Below are 18701 nucleotides of genomic sequence, written 5' to 3'. Positions count from 1 at the left end.
ACCTCATCCCTCCTCTTCCCACCCCAAACTCTCACCCACCTCTTTGCTTCATCAAAAGAGGAAAGAAAAAGCAGGCATGGAGGTGGGAGAGGGGCACACCTTGGGACACTGCAGTGAGACCAGCATCCGGGGGGGCAGGGGAGGGCAAAGCCTGACTGGCTGCCCCAGAATTAGGGTGGGGGATGGAGTAGATACAGCCCAGGCCCAGAACCTTAATCCCAGGACAACGCAGTAGAACCTGTGGATGGGGCAAGCTGAGGACCAATGGCCATGAACAACAGGGAGGAGCATCAGGGACAGGCATCAGAGGCCAGACCAGAGTTCTACAAGGTCCCTCCTGCCAACCAGCGGCCAGGCCCTTGCCTCTGTCTGAGCCCTGCCCTCCTTGACCTGGGAACTAGGGGCAGCCCAGACCCTGGCAGCTGCTGCCCTCTCGTGGCCACTCTACATAGGTGCAACGCTTCTAATGTTAACTGAAGTGTTGACAGAAACTCAATACCGCCCAGGTGCCAGCAGGACCCTGAAGAAAGTCAGCCTCCCCAGGCCCATGAAGGAAGTCAGACTCCCTAGGTGTATTCTGTGCACAGTTCCAGCTAATCCCCATGGGAATATAGTGCTGCCCAAGCCCCCTCCATACCTACACTTCCACTAGCTTACCTACCATGCAGTGCAGCTTCAGGTCAAGGCCAATCTCATCTCCTGACTTACGTCTTCTTAGGCTCTGACCTCTCTCAGAGCTAGTCCCCTACTCTCCCATATGTGTTCTCAAGGGTCCCCAAAAGTTTTCTGTGACAGCACTTGCCACATCATAGTTATTTGTCAATGAGTTGTCTCCCCAGAAGACTGGACCCCCTGGCAGTCTGCCTGTCCTTTAGCCCTCATTCTAAGCTGTTTAATAATGTGTGCTATTGCCCAGCCAGTGTGCCTCAGTGGATTGAGCGTTGTCCCATGGACTGAGAGGTTCCAGTTTGATTGCTGCTCAGGGCACATGCCCAGATTGCAGGCTCAGTCCCCAGTGGGGAGTGTGCAGGAGGCAGTTGATCCATGTTTCTATCTCTCTCTCTCTCTCTCCCTTCCTCCCTCTCTCTCTCTTTCTAAAAAATCAATAAAAACACATTTAAAGCTAACATTTAAAACAATAATGTGTTATGTGAGGACTGGGAATACAAACCAGAAGAAACAGAACACTTTTACATATTTATTTATCAAAACTTGCATAAACCTGACCTCACTCACCAACACAAAACACACAACCAGGACACACACACGAGGCCTTAGAGAAGGCTGTCAAGTATTTTGAAGGACAGGAATGAATGAACACAACTGGGTGGGCTTTGGTTTCATTTGCAGGGGTCTGGGGAGGGGTCTGGGGAGGGCTCTGGTCCAATCCCTGTGAAGGTAGAGGGATGAGAAAGACTATAAATAGAACCCTTGGCCCAGCCAGCTTTGGTACATTTCAGGTCATCCCTGTGCATGGCCCCGGTGGCACCTGCCCCAGCCCTTCCGCAACGGTAGGAGCCAGGAAGGCAGAGCCTAGGCAGCTGGTGCAGGCAGGCCCAACATGCAGCCAGAGGGTCCCTCCAAACAGTCCCCAGCACCCTGCAGGGCACAAGGTCAAACTGGGCAGGCTCTGTAGACCCTAACTGCTCATGTCTGAAGGCACAGTCTTTTTCCTTGTCCGGACCTTCAGGGAGCGTGAGGTGCCCTGTGGGAGAGAAAGCAGGCACACCATGAGAGGTCCAGGCTGAAGTGCCACTGCAGCCCACACCCTCTTGCCTTCTTTGGCACTGACCTCTCGCACCAGCGGTTTCTTCTTGACCATACGCAGGCTCTGGCTGCGGCTCAGAGGCTTCTCCCGGAGCCGGGATGGCGGCTGGGGCACTACTTCCGTATCTGACCAACATTCATCCTCAGTGTCAGTGTCCTGCAGGCCCCCCGCTCTGAATCCTGCGTGGAGAAGAGGGAGGCCAAGGAAGCAAAGTTTGGCATTTACAGTCTGAAGACCTGAGGCTGAGCCGTGGGGGAAGCCACAGCTTGCATGGAGGAAGCCAGCCCTCTTGGGACAGCTGAGTGGCTCTGCCCACTCACCAATGGGTGGTCTGTGGCGGGGCATCTGGTCTTCCAAGTAGAGGGGATCCTGATAGTTGGGGGCATGGGTGTTGGGGATAGAGCGAAGATCCTGCATGGAGAAGCTGCGCAGCCTTCCAGCCAGCGCATCCTGACTCTGCAAGGAAGGGGGAGCCGCTACATCACCTGAGGGAGGGCGCAGGGCTCCTAGCAGGAAGGAGCCTTAGCCAGGGCAGCTGCCCAGGGAAGTCAAGGGCTGATTTGAAGGTAATCACTAGGGCAAAGGCCTCAGAACTGAAAGCGACTCAGCAACCTTCTAGTCCCAGGTCTTTGTGGCACCAGCAGGAAATTAAAGCCCTGAGAGCAGGAGCAGCTGCTCTCGGTCAGCATCAGGCCAAGGAAGTGTGAACTTCCAGCTTCATGCTCCTGCCAACACCCCACCTGTCACCTCTCAACCCTGTTCCCTGGTATGGACAGCTGTTATTATCTCTCGGCTCACTGACAGAGAGCTGGACTTGCCCAAAAGGCACTGGAAGTGGGGGTGGGAGTCTGATGGAGGGCTGGGCCCTGCAGCACCTTGGTGGCAGCCTGCACAGCGGCTGTTGCAGCAATGTTGAGACCCCGCTTCCCAAAGCTGAGCATCGTTTCATAGCTGCGCTCCTTGGCCTGCACAATGTAGGTGTCGATCTCCTATGGACCAGGACACAGAGAGCTCAGAGGGCAGTCTGAATCACTCTTCCTCTGCAGAACCATAGAAGTCACCAAGCACCACACCTCCCAGCCTACCTGCACCCATAGTGGGCCAGCAACCATACCAAGAGCTGGGCTCCCCACTCACCCACCCAGTCCCACAGCTCAACGAACAGCCATGTTCCAGCCTCCCCCTCCTATTCCTAAACCAACTTCCAGCTGACATTTCACTCTCTCAAAAGGCCACCCACATTGTACCCATTTGATTATCCCAGGAAGAAGGCTAGGCTCTGTCAAGGTCCCATAGACTAGGATTAGAACCCAGGTGTTCTCCAATGTCCTGAATGAGCCCAGGGCCCTTTCTCTCACACCCACCCTTACACTTTCACCCTGTCTCCCCCTGAGATACCTTCTCATGGCGGGACAGGGATGGGTGGACAAACTTTCGGTAAAGCAGGCTGGCTCCTTTGGTGTGGGGTGAAAGCAGCCATAGCACAAAGGCCATCTTGATTTCATAGTAGAAAGGGAACCTGCCAGAGCACAGGGGGACAGATCAGCCAGAGAGTCATATGAGGGTGGAACATCCCCTCCCACAGCCCACAGAGCTCCTGCACCCATACCAGGAAATAAAGATGTCTGTGAAGGCCTCCATCGCCATGAAGAGTGCAAAGACAATCCAGTACATCATCCACCGGACCTGGGATGGGGGGCAGAGAGGTCAGAGGCCAGTGTCTGAGCCTGCAGAGCCAACTCTCCTGTCCTAGGCTGATCCAGCCCTGAGATGCCAGAGAGCCTGTCCCACTGCATTCCCCTGGCACCTGGATGGCCCTAGAGCTGCCTCTGAGAAACTGCCACTCATTCCTGTACTCAGCCCCAGCAGGCTTCACCCACAAGTTCCTTCATAGGCACCTCAATAGCTCACCCTCCATCCACACTCACTCAGCTCAGGATTTGTCAGCCATGTGTGCCCCTGGAGGAGGTGGGGGCCAGTTCAGACCCTCCCCACCTCCCAAGTCCTACCATATCCCCCACCAAGGCTGTCATCCCACCCCACCTGAGCCAACTGCCATACTCACATATTCACGAATGTTTTTGGTCTTCACAGCCTTATAGGAAGCATAAGCTGGGTACAGCATCCCAAACACCAGCCTAGAAAAGCAGCCAGTTAAAGCAGAGGGGTAGGTGTAAGGGGCACCATGCCCAGCCCCCCACAGGTGGCCACCTCCCCCACAGGTTCGAGGTGACAGTGCCTACCCTGTTCTTCCCGCTTGGCTTGCACAACCTGCATCTGAGTCAGTGCCCTGCAGGCCATCTCCCCAACCTGCTGTTTACAAACATCCCAAGCCTGTCCAGGCCTGCACAGTGATCCATGGGTGCACGAGTACACGCAGCCACTGGGCAAGGTGGACGGGGCAGGGGCAGGCTTCTGAGGTGGTGAGAGCACCTCCCCTCCCAGGGACATGCAATCAGGCCCAGGGCCAACAGACCTGACACTGCCAGGCTGCAGGGATAGTCAAGCCAGGTGCTGAAGTATTGAAAGGTGACGAGTAGGACAGAGTAGGGAGGTGAGGCCAGGGTGGTGAGTCATGTGATTGCTCAGATGGGAAGCAGGCACCTGGATTCTCCGCCCACAACATGCCTCAATACCTTGTTTGCCAAGGGGCTTGGGGCCAGGCTGTGGTCTTCCACCCCACGCACCTGTGCAGTGTGTGAGTGCAGGAAGGGTCGCCATCAGTTAAGAGGCTTTTGGGGGCCAGGGCGAGAAGCCCGCGGTGCTGATGCCGCGCGCAGGCCCGCAGATCCGTTAACCATTGCGGTGAGAGTTGCGGGGGGGGGGGGGCGGAGCTCAGAAAGCCCCCTTTCCCACCAGACGTCCCAGGTTCCACCCCACGGGCGGGATAGCACCCAGAGAGAGGGCGTGTGAGAGCGGCCATACTCACACCACCAGGCGACAGATCATCCAGGACACCATCCTGCAGCCTCGGGGCGAAGAAGACGCCCACGCGGGTCTGGAAGGAGGGTATGCGCGCAGTGCGAGACCAGACGGCGCTCGCACCGCCCCCGGGCGGAGGCGGTGCCCGCCGTCCCCTAACTGCTGAGTGCGAGGGGACCTGCCGGCCCGGGCGAGAAGGCCGGGACACCGCGGAGCCGACCTGGAGCCAGGGCCGAAGGGCGCGCTCTTCCGCCGCGCCGCCCTGCCCAGGCGGTTAAGGCAACGACCGGCCTTCCTGCCGCGGAGAACCAGGAGTTCGGCCCTCGCCGCGGCGCCGCTGCGGGCCCCGGGCCGCGGGTGGCGAGTCGTGGCCTCGCTCGTGCGAGTCTTCAGGTCCTCGGGCGCAGGCCGCCGGCACCAGCCTGGGGCGGAGTTTGCGACTCACTTGAAAGTTGCACGGAACTGGGATCTGCCCAACCCCGGGCCTCCCGCGCGCGGCGCAGGCGCAGTGCGCCCGGGGGGCGGGGCGGGGCCGGGGCCGGGGCCGGGGCGGCCGGCACCTTAAGGGTCGGGCGTCCTGTGACTTGCGGATGGGCCCGGGTGGGGTCCCTTGGTGGAGCCGCTGCCCTTATTGGGAAGATTAGGAGATGGGAAGCGACGACAAAAAGGTGGGGCGGAGGGGGTAGAGGAAGGGAAAGAGATTTGGACAGCAGAATTTCCGGGACTCATCACTGGGTTTTCCCTTTGCCTCGTTTTGCCCTCTGTAAAATGGGGACGGGCACGAGGTGGGTGGAGGCCCCTCCTCCAGGCTCAGGCACAAGCTGGAAGGAGGCTTGGCGAGCGCCCCAAATCCGGCTGTTACTTCACTGGGTCCAGAACTCAGGATGGCCCTAAAGATGCCGAGCTGACTAGAGGGAACGCGAGGAGGAAATGGGGAGAGGGAATCTGCGGGGCGCGTCACCCCCATCCGCCTACCCCGGGAGGGCGGGCTTCCGGGCTGACTTCTGTGCGGGTACCTGGCCAGAGCCCACAGCGCTGGGCAGGCTGACAGCGAGGATGTGAGAGATCTGGGCAGGGCCCCCAACCCCCACGCCTGCTTCACCAGAAGTTTGAAAGGCCGCCTATTCCTCTGGGCCAAGAACACAAATATCCCTGAGAGCTTAATAATAAATATCACCGATTGCCGTTTTGCAGTGCATTTTTGTGTGCAGGGCCTTGATCTTTACAAAGAACTCTCTCTCTCTCTCTCTCTCTCTCTCTCTCTCTCTCTCTCTCTCTGTCATTTAGGAAATACTGTCAGTGATGAAAAGTTACTTGCCCAGCGTCATGTGGTGGCAGGTGGGTAAATGTTTATCTTGGTCAGTCTTTACCGGTGGCTTTGGGAGGGGACAGGGAAGGAAGACGCTCCTCAGGGAGGGAAGTGTATACCTGGAAGAAGGTGAAAGGCTCAAAAGAGAAGGCAAACTCTGCTTCTTCTACAACTTTCTACATGGGGTTGCATTTTGTGTACCTCCTGTTTTGTGCCTCTGTTCCCCCTCTGAAAATGGGTAGCACAGCACCCTCCCACACTGTGTAGCCTCCCCTCTGCCTCGCACGGCTGAGTGAGGGTGAGGGCGGAGCTGTGGGGGTGGGAAATGGGCAGTTACTACTTTTTATTAGAGCCACATTTAACGCCCACCTTCCCCCCAAAGGATGAAATAGGTAATGATGGGGGCCAGAGAAAGTAGACTACTTGGGAATAAATAAAAACATATTGTGATTATATTTATTATCATTTTTATTGGTGTTGCTGGGTGTGAGCACTAACTGAAACCAGACCACAGAAGCTCCCTCGAGGCCCTTCACATCTAACCACCCCCTCACCCTGGGCCTAGCTCCCACCCTGCATTGGAGGAGTAAGAAACGCCAAGGGCTGGTATTCCACCATCTATCTCTAGGTACAATCCTTGGAGAAGAAAGATGTGACTGACTCAATAGGGACCAGCTCAGGAGGAGCAGGGTGGGGGTGGGGGTTGCAGAAGAGGGAAGAGATGTCCATGCTTCAGGAGGTAAGGGTGCTGGAATGTGTGCATGTAAATGTCAGGTTCTCTGGTACCTGCTGAAGAGCAGCCTTCTCCCCACCAGCTTCTTTAAGAGTCATGCATGTGACCTCAGCATCACAGGCCTCTCTCTACCTGTGCCCACTCTAATCCCTGTCAACTAGGGCAGTCTCTCACAGGGAGACTCCTGGTCCTAACATCTGTGCTTGGAAATCTAAGGGACAAGATGTGAGAAGTCTGCTTCTGAGAGCAGGGCTCAGTGTGGAGTGTCATGAGGCTGGCAGCTGGGGGGTGTCACCCTCCTTAGCTGTGGCAGAACCAATGGACTCTGTGTCTCATGGCCTTTGGTTCTGAGCTGTTGACACAATCACCCAGTTACACTGGATTGCTAAGCAGCTCTCTGGACACACAGATGACCCCCAGGGCAGGTGTAGAGAGCTGGATATTCAGGGAGAAAAGTGTCTCCATCTTTGGGAGGAGCCCTGGGGTGGGGGTGATGACAGTCAGAGTGATGTTTATCTTTCTACTCACTGGGCAACAGAGTGCCAACAGGTCTGGGAGACTCAACACACTCTGCCTGACAACCTGTCCCTGACACCACCTGAGATCCCATCTCCTTTATGAAAAAGCAGGACAAGCATTCCCAGGACAGTGTGGCTGGGGGACCTGAGGGATGTCTGCTAAACCAAAAGTACATGAATGTGGTTTGAGGAAGTGAAAACCCAGACATATCACCTATAAGATTCCCCATTGCAAGAAGTGGTCAGGGACAGGGTTGGCTGGGCATCTGAGGCTACAGGTAAGCTGTAAGGCACAGGGACTTTGAGACCAGGGATGTCAGTTCTCCCCAAAAGGCACCCTTCTCCTCTTCCACAAAGCAACCTTCTCTGGCCACCAGTGTCTCATGTAGTCCTACAGACCAATCAAAATCATATTTCTATGGCAGACACACTCTTCAAAGGGCCTTGCACATATTAATAGACTATAGATAAATGCATTTAAATTTCAGGTAGGTGTCCAACTATCCACGTTTTACAGATGAGGAAACAAATACAAATAGGCTAAGTAATGTGATTAAGGCCACCCAGCTGGTACGTGGCTGAATCAGAATTTCACAAAGTAGGATTTATTATCTGTGTTGCAGAAGCAGCCCAAACTCCAGGAAATCACTCCACTTTCCTGAAATCTCACACCCAGAATGGAGGGTGACAGTGATGACAGACATTTGCCCAGCAGAGGGGGTGGAGAGGAGAGGGACCACTGAGCTTGTCTTTGGCCATGTTGATTGGAATTGACCTGACAGAGGGACAGACTCCAGTGGCCCCAAGACTGTGATCTCCAGGAAGGAACATGGACCATGAATCAGCCTCAGGTAGTGGAGACTAGTCACACTCACCCAGCACCTGAGTGTCATCACCATGAACTCCTGACCCCAGCACCAGCAGACCTTGGGGTGCCCATTCACTCTTCAGAGGGAAGGGAGCAGGGAGGAGAGGGTCTGAAATAGGACTTTAGACCCTGTGAGCAGGAGGGACAGACAACATGCTGTGTTCTTAATGAAACAGCTGCTGCTGACCATTGCCACTGGACACCTGAGAGCTGGCAAAGAGGTGGGAACGTTTTGTTTTTGTTTTTTTAAAGAGTGTAACTTTATTTATTTATTTATTTTTATCCTCACCCAAGGACATTTTTCCCCCTTTTTTGTTCAGATAGAGTGGGAGGGAGAAAGAGGAAGAGAGAGAGAGAGAGAGAGAGAAACATCGACGTGAAAGGGACACATCCAGTGGCTGCCACCTGCATGACCAACCAGGAACCGGGGCCAGGGACAAACTGCAACCAAGGTACGCTCCCTTAGCAGAAACCGAACCCGGGTCTCTCTGGACCACAGGCCGACGCTCTAACCGCTGAGCCAAACCGGCCAGGGTGAGGTGGGAACTTTTTATTTAAAGTAAGCAAATTATAGCATTGCCCCCAAGTGCCCCCCACCCCCAGCATCCTGTGGCCAGAAGCCCTTCCCACAGTCCGCACTTGGGAAGAGCCTCCCCTCCCCATGCTTCCTCCACCCTCCACATACCTCATAGCTCTCTATCCCAGGCACACAGCAGAGGGTAAAAGAAGCTTGGCTCCCAGATGCCACTCCACAGAGCCCTCAAACCTCTACCACTCAGTTTGCCCTGAAAGGCAGTGCCCCTGAGGTGTGCATCTGTGGACTACAGTGGTGCCAGAGCCCCCAAGATGTTTTTCAACCCAGCTCTATCCCTGGAACCCGCCCAGACAACTTGAGTGTTTTCAGAGTCCCTGGCCTGGCCGGGTCTTGGACCTAGCTAATGGAGCCAGCACAGCTCAGGGTCCATATCCCAAAGGAAAGGCTGAACCAGGGCTCAGGGGGGCAAGGGGCTGAGGCTGGAGCAGCTACAGGAAAGAAAAGCAGAAAGTTTTTTTTTTGTTTTGGTCTGAGTAGTCTGCTGTCCATGGTGACAGGGTCAGAGAAGAAAATCCTGGTGAGAAAAGAAAGAGCCAGCACTGGGAAGGAAGAAGTCAGGATCTGCTAGAGCTATTGTTATTGCTTTGGGCAAAGGGGTTTTGCCCCCAGAAGGTCAAGCTGGTGCTGAGAGAGGCACCAGCATTCCCATCCTCAGCAGCAGCAGTGTGGGCACACCAAAGATGAGCGGGGGAGGAAGGTGCTGCGTGCACCCTCCAAGAAGAGAGGCAAGATAATGGAGGGGGGCCCCTTTTTGCAGCGCTGAATCTGCATGTGTGCATGGGGAAACGGGGGTGTGGACAGACGTGTGTGCGTGTGACTGAGGCTGTAGGCCGGATCCCACGTGTACATGCAGGAGGAGCAGAGCGTGGGTAGTGTACCCACAGTAAGAAGGGTGTGGTTGTGGCTGCAATGTGGGGCATGAGCAGGTTAAACAGACCCCTGGAGCACCAACAGGAGAGACCAGAGTCAGAGGATCAGCCCAAGACCCTCCCTCGCCAGCATCCCTCCCCCTCCCCAGGCCAGAGCTTGTGGAAGGCAGCAGATAGAGGGGGCCTGCAGATGGGGTGTGGGGTCCATGGGTGAAGGGCCCTGGATGCTGGGTTGCCTGGTGCATATATGAGTCCTCATGCTGATTACAACTATGATGAGTGGCTCCTAAGTCCAGTTCATGTGTGATGCTCACCAGAAGTGTGTGCATGAGGTTAGCTACATGTGTGTTCACATAGGCACGCACACTGCTCACACAGAGGCTCCCCCTCTGCCTCCACTTCAGAGGCCTTGGCACCCCTCTAGGCACTGAGGTCCACCACTACATGTCGGTACACAAGCGTCTGTCCCTTGAAGCTGGGGGCCAGGAGCAGCTGGGCGTCCCCAGCAGGCATGTAGCAGAAGGCCCGAGGGGCCTGCACAGCCAGCTCCTGGAACCGTACAAACTTCTGCCGGCCCTCATCCCACTGGTAAATCTGGGTGAAGGAGAAGTCACTGCCCAGGGCCAGGTAGCGGCGGCCACCCACAAGGAAAGGCTGCAGGGCCATGGAGCCCCGGGAGGGCAGGGCCTGCACCTCAGAGAAGCGGGTGCCCTCCCAGCGCAGGATCTTCGAGTCCCCTATGTAGCGGCTGAGGCACAAGTAGCTGTCCCGTCCAGCACGGAAGTGTTTCACAGCCTGGGCATCAGGCACCTGAGTGACCTCACCCTGGGCCACAAACTGCTTCTGGGTGCGACTCCACTGATAGATGACTGGTGCCTGGGAGCTACTCGACACGATCAGCCGAGGCTTGCCCTCGCCATCCACAAACTCCAGGTCGGTATCACGGTGCCAGGCATGCAGGGCCTGGTGGGAGTAGAAGCCATTCTGGTGCCAGCGGTAGAGGCTGGTGGCACCCGCCTTGGAGCTGTCAGCCACGGCAAAATACCAGTCGCCGTCAATGCGAAAGGCCTCCAGGTCATTGGGCTTGCGCACACGCTGTGGGTCGATGTCCTGTAGCTTGGTGAAACGTGTGGTGTTGGGGTCCCAGTGGTAAATGTAAGAACCACCAAACAGCTGGGCCACCACCACGTACAGCTGGCTGTCCACCACCATGGGCTTGCAGTGCACGGCTGAGGGGGCTGCCGGGAGCAGGGAAGCAGCGTCAGGCAACACAGGCCTCTGTGCCCTCTGCTGCAGTAGTCACTCCCCTAAGTTCCTCTAATTGCTTCATAGCTAATGATTAGTCTCAGCATCACCCTCCATCCACCCTTGCCCCCAGGATTTCCATATACACAACACCAAACACGAAATAGGTGTCCCTAGATGTTGATGGACTGTTTGACCGTAGTGTCAATTATTGAATTGATATTGGGTGCAGTCACTGTGCTAAGTATGAACACATTGCCCCAATTAATCACTCTGAAATGCACCTTATTATTTGCCATTTCACACAGAAAGAAACTGAGGCTCGCTGTCTAAGTGACTCGCCCAAAGCTACCTGCTGGCAAGTGGCCAGGCAGGGGAAGGAGGGAGAGTATGAGCTTGTCCACAGCTGGGTAGAAAATGACAGCTTGATATCTGGAGAGATGTGTATGAAAACACATTCTCCCAAGAATTCCCATTTTTTGAAAGGCTTTTATGTATGAAAACAAATGTACCTGTGCTAAACCAGGTTGATTTGACCTCTTCCCAGGCACCCAAAGCATATGGGGCCACATTCCTCACCTGCTTCCAGTCATCACCTTCATGCACCCTCCTTTCCCCCATTATTCTGCCTCTCCCCAAGGGAAGCTGGTGCTGAGCCTCAGGCTCTGGCAGTTACTGCCTGAGTCCCCAGCACAGCCTTGGTCTGCCTGACCAGCTTCTGATGATGGCCCAGCTCCAGGTCACCTGGCCCCTCCCGAGCCACCACAGCTCAGACTCTCCTTGCCCAAATACCCTCAAGCACCTCAAACTCCAGCTGACCACAGCTGAGCTCCACATCTATCCCAAAACTGCTCCTTCCCCTCCTCCTATGTTCTTGATGTCAATTTGTGGCTCCACCTAGTCACCCGACCAGAAACCTAGGAGCCTTCCCCAATACCTCCCTGTCCCTCATTCATGCACAGCTAGCTGGTCAGTTCCCAAGTTCTGTCAACACTCCTTCTGCTTTCTAGTATAGTTTGTGTAAGATTGGTGTTATTTCTTCCTTAAATGTTTGCTAGAAACCATCTGAGTCTTGTGTTGCAGGGAAGGTTTGCTTTTTCTCATGGCTTCAAGTTCTTTCATAGACATAGGATGATTTACATTTTCTGTTTCCTCTTGTGTCAGTTCAATCCTCTTTTCTAACTATAACTCTCCATTCCCATCACTGCTGCCTCAGCCCAGGCTCCATATGACACCCCCTACTGGTCTACCCACATGTGTTGCCCCATGCCCAGCTACTCTCCACAATGCTCACAGAGGGAGTTGTCTAAAATACAGATTGGATTGGTTCACACACTTTCTCAAAGCTCGTCAATGACCTTGTCAATGGTCTCTCTCAGGCCTGCCACTGTCCACCTTGAACCTTATGCTATAGTCATATATGCTGCTTATATAAGCCTGCACTCACACAATAAGCTGTTGCACATCTTCCTGACTTTGCTCATGCTGTGAGCAAAGGATATTCTCTCTGCCAGAATATCCTTCCCACATTTTTTCTCCTAGCCAAGTCTCCCTCAGCATTCTAGACTCAGCTTAAACTCAGTATCTCCTTCTTTTTAGTTCACTGGTACCACCCAGTTACTTAAGCCAGAAATCATCTCTGACTCCTTCCTCTCCCTCATCCTTCAAGACTCAGTGTAGTCATCCCCTCCACCAGGAAGCATTCTTTGATTACCCAAGGTAAGCCTCTCCTTCGTGTTCCTGGTGCATTGTGTTCATACTTCCCTCTTAGCACTGACCTATTATATGGATGTTATCTGTGTATGAATCAGCTTTCCTCCAAAGACTAGAACGTTTTTATGAGCAGAGGCCATGTCTCATCTATCCCTCTCCTTATAGGAACTCCGTGGAGCCCCCCACCCCTACCCCTGCTCTCCATAGCTGGGGCCAGCACAGTCAGGCCGGGCACAGGTACCTGGGATTCTATCATAATCTTGAAGCTGCCGTTCAACATAGTCCCACTTGAGGACAGTGCAAGCGCTGACACCTGGCTGGGCCAGAGCCACATAGAGGTCGCTGGAGTAAAGGAAGGGCTCGGCTGACACTGCTGGGAAGGGCAGGGTCTGGTACAACACGAAATCTGCAGGAATTGGGGGTGGGGGAGGGAAAAGAGTAAGAGTTTGCAGGGTGATAAGGGTTGCTTAGCAGGCAAGGCAAGAGGCTGTGGGTTTAGGTGATGCCTGTGGAGCTGCCTTGGGGGGGTGGTGCCTGAGGTTCTAAGCAGGGGCACCTCCTACCCGTGGTGATGCAGTCGAATTCCCGCAGTGGCAAATCCTGCACCTTGTGTTCTTGGAAGCGGGGCGGGCTGGCGCAATAGATGGGGGCCACCGTCGTGTTGGTGTGTGCCAGCCACTCCACCAACCACTTCACCTTGCAGTCACAGTTGAGTGAGTTGCCCCGCAGGTCCCTGATCATGAAGGGAGTAGAGGGGACATAGAAGGGACAGGCTCTCAGCTGCTCAACCCACCCAGGATCTTGAGGTTTCAGAAGTAGGTATTGTCAAGGCTGCTGCTGGTTTCTCACATGCATCTTTGTGCCCATTAGAAAAAGGTTCCCCTTGGGGTGGATACAGCCCTATGGACACATGCTTGGCCATTGGAGTGGAGGCTGAGTTCAGCCCCTACTTGCCTCCTTAGCCAGATGCTTTTTGCAGTTATAACCTGATCGACCCTGCTTTGCACCCCTTGTCTCCCATCCTTCCACAGTCCATGGCTTTTGGTGTCTGGTATAAATACTGTTCAATGACTGTGGCTATGCTATCAGACTTTAATGTAGATTCAAATTAACATACATTTAGAAAGCACATGTTTGAAAAACACACACACACAAAGTGTCTTGTGCATTTTAAGAGGACCCACAGATGCCTGAGGAACCCCAACTTAGAAAGCTGCCAATCTATATTTAGATTTACTTAGCCTTCTCGGACCCCCCCCCCAAAACCAAGCCCTCCTAGCCCCTCAAGATTTTATGATCTTCCCAATCCTAGCTCCTACACCACTCCCTCCAGGGATGCACCCCTCTGTGGCACTGTAGAAAGAGTTGAGACTCAGGCCTTACAAGTCACTTAGGATGTCCAGGGGCCGAAAGATGTCTCTAGGCAGTGTCTGAAGGTTATTGTTGGCCAGTGAGCTGCAAGAGAGACCTATGGGTCACCTGAAGATTGTGACCAAAGCTAAAGGCCACAAGAGACAGAGATGGGGGTGGGTGAGGGTGCAGTGGGGTGGGGTTTTGGTCCAATGAATGAACGTATGTGTGGGATGTACTCACAGGTGTGTTAAAGACTTGAGTCCTCTGAAAGTAAACTTGGATAGTGTCCAGATGTCATTGTTCTCAATGAAGCTGAAGGAAATGAGAATTGTCTCAGGCACTATTCAGGATCCCAGGACACCCTGCTCCACCACCACCCACCACACCTATTACCCTACACCATGCCTACATTCCAGCCCATGGCCCTCAGACAGGATTTCATTCCAAATGTGGTAACATTATGCTTGTGGTGACAGGGCATCCAGGCAGGATAGCTTAGGCAGAGGGAAGGATGAAATGACCCCTTCTCTGCTTGGGTCCTGCAGTCAGAGGGCTGAAGGGCTCTCACGTCCCCCAGCCTTCTACATTCAACCTCCCCTCTCAGCCCACCCAGGCCCTCCTTCCTCCTCCCCGTGGACTTCCCATTTCCCCTTTCCTTCCCACACACAGGTACTGCAGATGTGATAGTCCTGTGAAGGCATTGTCTCCGATCAGCGTAAACTTGTTGGAGTTGAGTAACCTGTAGAAACAAAGGCAGTATTAGAGCTCCCAAGGGCTTGCCTGCTGCCTCACCCCTGGGCTTCTTCAAGGCCTGGCTGCTCTGCCTCCTACCCTCAGGACCCCAGCAGAGAGCCCCAGAGCAGCCTAGGTAGCAAGACCAGGCAGGAGCTGTTCTGGTCCCAGAAACTCCCAGGGTCCCTGTTTGCTCCAAGGGTAAAAACAGTCGGGGCAGATCTTTCCTGGCAAGCTGTGTCCTATCACGGCATCTGCTCTGTCTCCCACTCTCACCCAGGCTCTGTCCAGGCCCTCTGGGGCTGATGGTGAGAAGAAAGTGGGGTAACTCGAGGGTACTCTCTCCTGTGACTGCAGCTTCAAACGTAAATAACCCCTTTTTGAATTCTAGGCCCTCTAGTCTTCCCTCCGTTCAGCTCCCAGCTCTTTTTTCAAAACCTAGGGTCACTTGTCTCTAAGACGACCCCTCTCCCCTGCAGTGTCCACCCTCTGGCACCAGCCCAAGTTATTGCACCCAATTCTTTTGGGTCTCTAGAGGAAGCTCCATTCCTAACTGGGCCCCAAATACCCACATCTTGGCTTTTGCATGCAACCCTGCCCTCATCCCCAGCTGCTGTTCCCTCCACTTTCCTGACTCCAGGCTGCTCCACCTTTTGTGGCGAATTCTATCAGGGCAAAAGTGGGACACCTGCATTTTAGTCTCCAAAGGCTACCTTCATGGGCTCTCCTCTCCCCAGTCCAGGATCTGTCTGTCCCCTTCTACTGCCCCTCCCCAAGCCACCACCCGCCTTCCACAGGGCCCTGTCCATACAGGAACTGCAGCAGCGGCAGGTGGGAAAATGCTCCATCCTGGATCTCCGAGAAGGCAGCATTCACCAGTGTCCTGCAGGGGACACCTCAGTCAGTACTGTGGGGAGTATTCAGGGATTATGCTGGCCCCTTGTGAGGTGGACAGAGCAGTGGCTTCTGGATGCACTCACCCCGGAAACTCCTCAGGTCACCAGCCTCGCCCTCCACCTGAGGCTGTCTTTTCCTTCTCTTCACTGCCTGCCCTCATCATTACCTCCCCTACTACCTCGCTGAGCACCAATGGCCCCAGGCTCAGCTTCCCCCTCAAGTAAAAGAAGGTTCCATTAGCCATGCTTTCATGATCCTCCAAATACCCAGTGTACTAGATGCTGTTGAGGGATGGGGCCCTGGGATGGGGGTAGGGATTAGCATCCTGCTGTCAAGGACCACACAGCCTGTCTGGCCCCAGAGGCCACTGTAGCAAGTGACAGGCTGGCTGGCTAGGTGCAGAGTGTCTGGTGAGACCAGAGACAGGCTTCTGCCCCATGCCAGGGTGCAGTGTGGGTGTATCTCCCTCTCACCCCTCCCCCTGCTGCCTCCTTCCCTCCCCCCACTAGAAGCCTTTCTGCCCTTGGTGTGACATCACAGGCAGGGACCCACAGGCTGGGGTAAGCAACCTCCCTCCCCTCAAGTCCAGAACCGTGCACACAGTAGGTCTCATTGATGCTGCTGGTGGTGATGATTCATTCTTGGCCATGAAGTCCTGTTTTCCCCAGCCATGGCTGCTGAGCCTGTGAAACCGCAGAACTCCCTGCCTGGCTGACACCTTGAGTCTCCAGTCCTGAGGTTACCCTGGAGTCCTCCTGGTCCCCACACTCCGTAGGGGAAGAATGGGGTTCTTCTTATAGACTCCCAGAGTGGCCCTTGCCTTCCTTCCCCTCTGGGCTGACCACCCCCTGGGCCAGGGCTGGGCACTCACAGAGAGATGACCTCGGCGGGCAGGTTCCTGGGCACTGCCTTAGAGTCCACGCAGAAAGCTGTGTCCCTGGTACAGGAGCAGCTAGGTGGGCAGGGGGGCGTTTTGGGGGGCCTCTTGGCACTGACTTGCAGCATCAGGCAGAATCCAAGCCCAGACAGCGCAAGCAGCCTGAGCCCGGAGCCCCGCCTGGTTCGCAGCCCCGCCATGCTGCCTGCAAGCTCTGCCTCCGGCCGCCCCTACAGTTCTCCACCACCCTGCGGGCTGGCACCGCCTGGCCCCTGGCAGCCGCTGCCGCAGCGAGGGGCCCGGCTGCCCGCTGCGGTGAGCAGACTCCTCCACCCCGCGGCGCTGGCTGCGGTTCCCTCCCCTGCTCGCTCCCGGGAGCCAACTCGGATTGATACGCCGCGAGCGGATCAGAAGGCTGACCCGCCCGAGTGGCCGCGTACTGCGGCGGCGGGGGCGCGCGCCGGGCGGAGGGGGGAGTCCCGGGCTGGGAGTAACCAAAGAAGGGAGTGGTTACTTTATGCTGCATGCCCCACTGGAGATCCCTGGGCCATCTGCTTGTGTGTCTGGTACCCAGCGCGTCTGTGAGCAAGTGCATGTGTGTAAGTGTACATGTGCATCCTAGGATGACATGGCTGTGTGCATGTGTGCACACCTATCTCTGTAGGCACGTGCACAGATCCCCTTGCGCTGCAGTTCCTCATCAGGAACCATGTGCCTCTGTGTCCCCATGTGTATATCTAGGCCGCTGAGGTGACACATCCTCTTAGCAGATTCATTGGCATGTCATAGGTGACAGGTGTATATCTGTGTTCAGATGTATTTCCACAGCTCATGAATAGCATGTATCGTGGTGTCTGCGTGAGCTGAAAAGGGGAATGTGGTCCCTGGAGCTGGAGTGGGAACGTGTGGAATTCTGGAACATTTCTCATTACACAACCACAGCCTGTTGGAGCTGGGAAGAGTCTTGGAAGTTTTCCAGTCCAGACCTTTGTTTAACAAATGAGGAAACTGAGACCCCGACCAAGGGGAAAGGAGCCAAGCTTGATATCATACTTACTGTGTGTTGTGTACTCTGTTTACTTAATCCTCTCCACCTTTTGAGAAAGATGATAGTAATCCCCCTTTACGGATAAAGAAAGTGACAGAGCAGGGTTTAAAGCCATTCTGCCAACTCCAAAGTTCAGTCACTCTTCTCTACCAGGTGTGGGCCAGGCAGCCCAAGGGTCCTTGAGAACCTTCCAGGGGCTGTTTGAGGGCAAACAATTTTCCTATTAATGTTAAGACATTATTTGCCCTTTTCGCTTTCATGCTCTCACAAAGTGCCCTGGAATTTTCCAGCAGCTACATGATGTATCTTCTATTAAGCCAGAAATGAAAGAAAGTTTTAAAAGTGTAATACGTACAATGACACACTTCTCTCTGTTTTTTGTGGGTTTTTTTTTTTTTTTTTGCTTTGTAATATAGTTAATTTCATCTTTAAATTTTATGTTATTTATGTTATAACATATAATAGATGTGTTATTGATATTTTAATTAAATTAATTTATATTTTTAAATTCCTCAGTAAATATCAATATGGTAAATATCAATATGTATAACCCACATCACAAAGCTCTTTGGGGTCCTCAATACTTCTTAAGAGTGTTAAGGGATCCTGAAACCAAAAAGTCTGAGAATTGCTGTTCTATATCATGTTACCTCTTAGGGGTGTGTGTATGTGGTGATGGTGGGGGTGACTGTCCCAAGAGCTCCCAGATACAGGACGAGGGGAGCCTGGAAGTCCATGGCTGGGTTCCCAGTATTGTGCTTTTTCCACATCAGTCCAAGGAAATCTAGATCACTCGGTTTAAGATGCTTTCCTGGCTGTCCCCAGCCTCCGCCAGTACGGGATTCTCTGGTCTGAGCTCAAACCCGTGCCAGGGATGTTCCTGCTCTTTGATGCCCACTTGCCACTACATTCCAGCTGCCTTTGCTGCCCTCCCCATGTCAGCTTGTGGGAAGATAAGCAATGGGGGTGGGGAGGGCAGCTGGGGCAGCTGGGGCAGCTGGGCAACCACCCCTGCTCGTCCCTGGCACGGCTCTGCCCAGGACACAAAGAGCAGAGTGAATCCTGTTCTGTCCCTGCAGCTGAGTGGCTGGAAGGAGGAGAAAGGGAGACACACAGAAAGGGTGGCTACCATGGGGCTCTCCACTACCACGGTTCTCAAAGGCTCTAAAGGGAGGGGCTGGGTCCTACTCTTATCTAGGAGAAGAGGTACACTGGAAGTAAAGATAATGATAATTGTGACCATTGGATTTTCAC

General features: G+C 54.4%; 2 protein-coding genes across 2 annotated transcripts; both read right to left on the bottom strand.

Moving 5' to 3' along the window:
- Positions 1-1467: 1467 nt before the first annotated feature.
- Positions 1468-4893, bottom strand: REEP4 (receptor accessory protein 4). The gene is made up of 8 exons (XM_036240240.1): positions 4698-4893; positions 3834-3906; positions 3378-3454; positions 3167-3287; positions 2644-2757; positions 2089-2224; positions 1793-1947; positions 1468-1705 (listed from the first exon to the last, which is right to left on the bottom strand). Exons 1-8 carry the CDS (start codon positions 4727-4729, stop codon positions 1640-1642), a joined length of 774 nt encoding a protein of 257 aa, XP_036096133.1. The 5' UTR covers positions 4730-4893; the 3' UTR covers positions 1468-1639.
- A 3913-nt stretch (positions 4894-8806) lies between these two features.
- Positions 8807-16786, bottom strand: LGI3 (leucine rich repeat LGI family member 3). The gene is made up of 8 exons (XM_036240827.1): positions 16394-16786; positions 15437-15508; positions 14561-14632; positions 14134-14205; positions 13924-13995; positions 13104-13273; positions 12782-12946; positions 8807-10820 (listed from the first exon to the last, which is right to left on the bottom strand). The coding sequence occupies exons 1-8, from the start codon at positions 16597-16599 to the stop codon at positions 10003-10005; spliced, it is 1647 nt and encodes a 548-aa protein (XP_036096720.1). The 5' UTR covers positions 16600-16786; the 3' UTR covers positions 8807-10002.
- Between the last annotated feature and the right edge of the window lie 1915 nt (positions 16787-18701).

The sequence above is a fragment of the Molossus molossus genome, unplaced genomic scaffold (assembly GCF_014108415.1).
Source record: "Molossus molossus isolate mMolMol1 unplaced genomic scaffold, mMolMol1.p scaffold_m16_p_4, whole genome shotgun sequence".
NCBI lineage: Eukaryota > Metazoa > Chordata > Mammalia > Chiroptera > Molossidae > Molossus > Molossus molossus.
Note: the sequence above shows the minus strand (reverse complement) of the source record. Positions and strands in the feature narration are given on the sequence as shown.